This window comes from Ursus maritimus, unplaced genomic scaffold, assembly GCF_017311325.1.
Source record: "Ursus maritimus isolate PB19 unplaced genomic scaffold, ASM1731132v1 scaffold_19, whole genome shotgun sequence".
Taxonomy (NCBI): Eukaryota; Metazoa; Chordata; class Mammalia; order Carnivora; family Ursidae; genus Ursus; species Ursus maritimus.
In genome coordinates this window covers 28,118,897-28,125,494 of record NW_024424341.1, presented here as the reverse complement: position 1 = coordinate 28,125,494, position 6,598 = coordinate 28,118,897, and the positions used below count along the sequence as shown (strand labels likewise).

At 60.7% G+C, this 6,598-nt stretch overlaps 2 protein-coding genes across 7 annotated transcripts in view; one reads left to right on the top strand and one right to left on the bottom strand.

Moving 5' to 3' along the window:
* LOC103673565 overlaps window positions 1-3,775 on the top strand; it is a 4,126-nt gene extending 351 nt beyond the window's left edge. The window contains exons 2-6 of one of the 6 annotated variants that reach the window (XR_005835630.1): window positions 1,052-1,102; window positions 1,182-1,330; window positions 1,473-1,625; window positions 1,982-2,124; window positions 3,124-3,775. Coding sequence is in view for 3 of the 6 variants with exons in the window: in XM_040633574.1 (XP_040489508.1) it covers window positions 1,049-1,106; window positions 1,182-1,330; window positions 1,473-1,625; window positions 1,982-2,124; window positions 3,124-3,180 (560 nt within the window). In the remaining 3 variants the exon portion in view is untranslated. Of the gene's footprint in view, window positions 1-1,048; window positions 1,107-1,140; window positions 1,331-1,472; window positions 1,655-1,981; window positions 2,125-3,123 lie in introns of all 6 variants that reach the window. The other 5 variants (XR_005835628.1, XM_040633576.1, XM_040633574.1 and 2 more) reach the window with 5 other exon arrangements.
* Window positions 3,776-4,739: 964 nt separating this feature from the next.
* Window positions 4,740-6,029, bottom strand: EXOSC6 (exosome component 6). Its single transcript, XM_040633019.1, has one exon. It carries the CDS (start codon window positions 6,009-6,011, stop codon window positions 5,193-5,195), a length of 819 nt encoding a protein of 272 aa, XP_040488953.1. The 5' UTR covers window positions 6,012-6,029; the 3' UTR covers window positions 4,740-5,192.
* Between the last annotated feature and the right edge of the window lie 569 nt (window positions 6,030-6,598).

Here is a 6,598-nt window from a genome sequence, read left to right as displayed (position 1 = left end):
CCCCCCCCCCCCCACTCCTACCGCGACCCCCGGGGGCTGGGTACGCCCCTCCCCGCGCTCCGCTGTCACGCTTTCCTTTCTCCAAGGACGGGCCTCCCACCACCGGAATCAGCATCCCTGCTGCTTCCAGGCCGCCCCTCCAGACCTTCTGAAGCCAGAGAGCGGGGACGGGGGTGCCCGGAACTCGCACCCGCGGGCCTGGGGGAGGGGGAGCCAGGATGAAGCGGAAGGGGTCCCCCGAACGTCCTCCATTCCTACCCGGTGGCCCTATAAGCCTCGCCCCTCGTGGGTTGGGCCTGAGCTGGGGGCGTGGGCGCACGGCCCCAGAAAGTTGTTTTATAAACTGTGCTGCCCCCGCACGCATCCCCTCCGCTACCCCTCATCACCCCTCCAGCCCCAGGCGCAGGCGTGTCCCCCACAGAGCCTCCCTGCCCAGGCTGGGACCCAGCTGTCCCTTTGCACCCATCTCCCCATCCCTCCTGGGCACCAGTTCCCTCCCTGGAAATGCAGGGCACAGGAGAGAAGGGGCAGAGGCGGGGCACTGAGAGTCTGGGACCTTCCAAACTCCACTTCTCTGCCCAGGCCTGGAGCAGAGGAAGGTGGCCTGGCCACAGCCCTCACCCTGCCTGGCTGGCCCTGCCAGTGCTGGGGCACATCCTGGCGATCCCAACACAAGGATTAAAGGCTCTCACACCCCCACGGTGGCTTTGGGCCCTGACTTAACTCTTCCCTTTCATCCTTTGCCAGACTAAAATCCAGAACGTCAGCTGTTCCTGGGTCAGGCAGAGGAATCTTTGGAGGGCCCCTATCTGGCTGGCCAGAGGCTGCAGGCAATTGTCCCCCTCCTGTCACCTGGAGTCACCTGGAAGGTGCCCCTTATCAGAGGCCAGACATGGGGAACCTGTGGTCTCCCAGAGTGACCTTGTGATGGAGAATCCTGGGATTCTAAGGAATAGTTGCATACCTCAGTTTCTTCCAGTTAAACTGGGGTCTAGGCAAGGACTCTGGCCACGGAGAGTCACCTCTTCTCCATTTGTCTCTGTTGCAGCAGGAGTAACTATGACCTGGACTACAAGCTGTACAGGGAAGATGTCCCCTACAGGTCGGTAGGTCTTACCCCTCGGTTCTCTGGGTAAACAGGTGGAGCTGGTTGGCCTGACTCCCTCTCTGTCCTGTCCCAGTGGGGCGTATGAATACCAAAGGATCCCTCCACTCATCAGTCACGTGCCTGTCAAGATCCGGAGGACCCGGGTGGGCTTGGGGGTTAAGAGCAGCTTCAGTCCCCACAAGGGGGCCAGGAAGAGCCACCTGCCCAGAGAGCAAATAAAGTGTGAGTACGGGGGCACAGCCCTTACCTACGGAGCTGGGGAAGAGCTGGGCAGACCTCAGCAGGCAGGCTGGGGAGCCCTGGCAGCAGAGCCCTCTGCCCTCCGGGCCTGGTGGGACCCCAGCTTTGGCCCCTCTCCAAACAGTCCAGACGGAGGAGCTGCACTCCATCAGGGGGGAGCTAAGCCAGATCAAAGCCCAGGTAGACCGTCTCCTGGAGAATCTGGAGCACATGGACCAGCAGAGGGACCAGCTTCCAGGTGGAACACCTCCAACTGGGGGCCCAGGCCACATTCCCAGTGAGCTCCAGCTTTTCCCACTGCTGAAGGTGCCAGGGGCACCTGGGATCCTGTCCTGGGCTTTCCCTCTGCAGGGCTCATTCCTGCCCTCCCCTTCCTTCCCTCCTTTCCCCACTCCCTCTGGTTGTTTCATTGGCTTCAAGACCCTGTGGCTTCTAGGTTGTTCTATGAGCCCCCCCCCCCCACCTGCCCACCCACTCGGCAACTATCTGGAGGCAGAGTAGTGTCCCAGCCCCTCCCCATCTTGTCTTCTCAAGCCCTAGGCACCCTTGATCAGTGCTGGGCACCAAGTGGCCTCCCTGAGATCAGCTGGGGCCTCCAAACGTGGCCATTAACTGGTGACTCTACCTGCACAGGGTCGGAGGACAGTGAAGAAACCAGGGGTCCAGGCAGTAAGGGTTCCTCATGCAGAATCACTGAACTCCAGCAGGAGCCCAGGGGCCAGAGGGCCCATCCCGAAGCAGACAGCTCTGAGGACAGCACAGACCCAGAGGAGACAGTGAGTGGCCTGGTACCTCCCCTCATCCGCACCCTCCTTGCATTTGGCTCCTTGTGGCCTCCCTGTGCACATGGGACTCAGGTCCGTGGAGGAGCCCACAGTGGTGGTTGAGGGGAGACATGTGACGTCTCCCCCATGCAATCCCCAGAAGATGGGCCCTCCACTGCTTTTTATCCCCGCTTAACTCCGGTTGGATGAGCTCAGGGGACTAGGGGCTAGTTCTGACCTGAAATACCATCTCCTCCTGAAAGCTGGGAGGTGGGCTTTGAGCACTGCAGAATGTCACAGGTATGCCTCATGGCCCCAGACCCCTTGCCTGAGGCCCCAGAACCGGTTAAAACTTATTTCTGCCTTTTTCCTGCCCCGCCCCCACATCTTGTCATGTACCATGCTCCCTGGGGAAGCTGTGGCACATGGACCTTCCTGGATGGAGAACTGTCCAAACCTGGAACTGATAATAGCCCTTTGGGCAGCGTTAAAGGGCTCAAATATTCCTGTTTTACCGTATCCTCCTCCTGTATTGGTGGCCCCTGAGGTGGACTAAGCCCCACGTTTGTTTGGGCCATCTCTGCAAGGTCCGGGTTGCTGAGGGGCTGGCAGTAACGAGCTTCCCTTCCTCCACCTGTCCGGCTCTGCCCCCTGGACTGCTGGCCTCTGGAGGGCCCTTACTGCTGCCCAGGCCTGAGTCACATCTGGGAAAAGACCAGGCTAGATGAAGGGAATGCTTTGGTGGTTCTGGGTTCCCAGGCCTCAGGAAGAATCAAGAGTAGCACTGAGCTGGCAAAGCTGCCAAGAGACGGACGTGGGGTTGAGGAAAAACGTTAGCAGGCAGGCCTCCGTTTCCTAGTCATTTCATGCTTCTCAGCCCTCTTGGCCAGAGTCCTGCTTCTGTTTTTCCTAAAGGGTTAGAATCATGCATCGGATCCGGAGGGCAGCCAGTAGAAGGGTGGAACCCCTCCAGGCTCCTTCCCACCTGGCTCCCTTCCTTGCCTCGTGTAGGTTTCTGAAGGCCTCCCGGAAGTGACTGTGCAACCAGAGGCACCCATTCTGGAATGAGTGCGGTGAAAGTGGAGGCAAGGCTCAGCCAGACCAGCCAGGAGGCCTCCCCATAACGGTGGCTTTTTCTTCGGAGGTCGTGTTTGCAGATGATAGGGGCTGAGAAGGAGGCCTGCAGCTGCCTGGCACAACCTCACCATCCTCATGAAGCTGAGGCCATGTTGCAAGGGGTGGCTGCCCAGGCCGCCCTTGGGCGCATGTCATCCCCCAATGATTGCAGGTACTGCTCTGGCTGCTCGTCCCTGCCCCCCCCCCACCCCCCTCCACAGGCCCCGCCGGTTCGAGTGTGGAGCATCCTGCAGCGGCCAGCCCGGCTTTCTCTAGCCACAGTGCTGCCCAGGAAACACTCACGTGCCTACAGTCCCCCTTCCAGTCTGAAACAGCTTTAAGCTCCTCGGTAAGCCCCCACATAACCCCCTTTTGGTTCCAGACTACCCATCCACCCCATAAAACCATCCTTCAGAACAGGACTATCATTTTTATGTCCTGTTTCTACCTGGTCTCTTGCTGGTGTGATACTATGTATTTCAGATCTGCTCTGGAAATACTATTATGTCAAAAGGGGAAAAATAAAATTTGTGTTTCTTTTCCCTGGTCAGGGATTCTTGGTGTGGTCTCCAATCCTCATTCTGGTCCTTCAGCTGCCTCAGGGCAGGCCTTCCTGGAGAAGCTGGGCCGGCCCCTGAGTCACACGAGGCCAGAAGCTCCTACTAAGCCAGGGCACCAGGCTGCCTGCCTTTCTCCAATTCAGACCTGAGCACAAACCCACAGGGCTCAGCAGCTACACAAGGAAGAATCCGCTCTTGTGGTCACTCAGGCTGGCTCTGCCATACAGAATAAGGCCAAGCTGCATCTGGTTTCCCAGCATGCAGCTCTTACTCCTGCAAGTTCGTCTGCCCTCTCCCAGGAGCCAAGACTGGACAAGGGGCGCCAAATAATGAAGTCAGCCTGGTGGGGCGCCTGGGTGGCTCAGTCCGTTAGGCATCCAACTCTTGATTTTGGCTCAGGTCCTAATCTTAGGGTATGAAATCAAGCCCTGCATCAGGCTCCACGCAGCATGGAGTCTGTGTGGGATTCTCTCTCTTCCTCCCCATCCCCACCCTCCACACAAATAAATCTTTAAAAAAAAAAAAAGCCAGCCTGGACCCCCACTTCTTACCAGCAGTGGAGGTGGCCTCTAGCTTCTACCCAGAGCCAAACCCCTTCCAGCTACCAAACCCTGAGCTGTGGTCTTGCCCAACACCAAACCAGAGGCTAGGGAGTGCACCCAGAGTGCTCCTGGGCCCACACAACCCTCCCTACTCTTGTCACACCTCACCAAGGGCCCACTCTGGTACCCAAGGGGCAGCTTCTCCTCCTTCAAGGCACATTTCCCCACACTGGCCCCTGCACCTCGGTCAGTTTCAGCCGGTTTCTTCTGCTTATGTTGGTCTAAGGAATAGGACATACATTCAAGACAATGCTGTCCCAAGCCCTGACACCAGGGGTCCACTACTTGGTGCAAAGAGCCTTGCTCCTTTAAATTCACTACCAAGAAGAACCACAACAGAAGACTTTCCCAGATATAAAGGAGTTTGTTTTAGCTCCGATATAAAGAAGGCACAGCCCCCTTGTCCATTCTCTCAAGAGCAGACCAATTCTATAGAAGGGAGTCACTAGCTGGCCTGCATAGGGTCCATCCCTTACAAGAAAAAAACTCCAAGTCCCGTTTTTCAGGCGAGTCCGGCTGAAAAGTCCTTTCCAACTTGGGAGCCAGGCCGCATTCGCAAGTTTCTTCCACTGGGTCGTAGCTGGGAAGCACCAGCTCGAGCAGAAAAGTTTCTTTAACGGAAGTCTCTAAAAAGTCGTTCCAACACAGCTGTCCCGATGCGTTAGTTCTGTGCACGCCTCCTCAGATCCTCTCCCGCCCTTTGAATTCTCAGCTCCGCGCAGTCTGGAAGCTGACCGCACGGGTCCTTTAGGGGACGGCGGCGGCTCGGTCCTAGGCATCCGTCGTTGCTCAGGTTTCCGGTTCAGGACGGCGCGGCGGCGCCCCTCCGGCGGGCAGCCCGCACCAAGCACTGCTGCAGGACGGGGTAGAGGCGCTGGCAGCCCTCCAGGCCCAGACGCACTGCCTCTGCCCAGCTCTCGGTCGGGCCGCCCTCTCCGCTGCCCAGCAGCCCGGCCACCTGGTTGAGCACGGGCATGAGCGCCACAGTGAGGCCGGCGGCGGCGTGCTCCTCCTCGAGTCGCGTGGGGTCCAGCAGCCAGGTGGGCGCCGGCTCCGGCGTGCGGCTCAGGCCGCAGCCCACCACCAAGTCGTACATCTCCACGCCGGCGTCGGCCAGGGCGAGCGCGGCGGCTGTGAGCGCGGCGGCCAGCGCCGAGCCGCCGTCCTCCAGCAGCAACGCCGACACCTCGAGCTGCGCGCGCGGGTAGCGGCCCAGGCGCACCGCCGGCTCGAGCGCTTCCTGCAGGGCCAGCGCCAGCTCGCGCTCCTCCCCGCCGCCCGGGGGCGCACGGCGCCGGCGGCCGGCGAAGGGCGCACGGCGGAAGTCGCAGAGCAGGCGGCCGCGCAGCGCGGCCGGGGCCTCGCCGCCCGCTCCGGCCGGGCCGCTGCCGCGCTCGCTGCCCTCGGCCTGGCGCGGGCCGGACACGGCGCACAGCACCTTGGTGCCTCCCGCCTCCAAGTAGGCCGAGCCCTTGGCCTGGCTCAGCAGCCCGGCGCGTGCGTACACGGGCCGCAGCCGCGTGGGGTCGCGGGCGGCAGGCGCTTCATCCTCGTCGGCCGCGTACAGCTGCGGCGGCTGCGACTCCTCGGGCCCGCGGATGCGGCGGTGGTCCCCTGGCATGGCGGCGCCTGGCGTGCGAGCCGCTTCCGCCCGCCGACCTAGTTTCGCGCGCGGGTTCTTCCGCCCGCTTAAAGCCGCGCGCCCGCGCGAGGGCTGTCGGGATAGCGGCGGACGGCGCCGCTCTGCCCCCTGCTGTCCTGGAGGGAGAACAGCGAGCGCAGCCGAGCTCCGGGGCCCTCTCAAGGACCCCGGGATCTCGATGAATGAATGGACAGCCGGACAGACCTGCAGAAGCGGGATCCAGGCCGGCCTGGCTGACCTCTAGCCTCTCGGGCCAGGGCAACCCCAGGGCGTACGTCTTCGTCCTTTCACTTGTGAAGGTTGTAATTACTTCAATTTTGCACTTACTTGTGTGACTTTCTCATACATGTTTTCCTCGGTCTTCCCCAAGGCGGCAATGGCCTTTTGTCTCGTTCATTCCTGCCATCGTCAGTGCCCTGGCTGGCATAATGATGGATGGAACCGCCCCTCTCCTGCACTGGATTGTGTACTCTTTGTACCCCTAGGAGTCCTCACCTGGCATGTGCTTGTTGCAGCCGGGTCCTCAGCACCCTCCCCTTACGTGCTTCTCTCACTCCAAGTGTGGA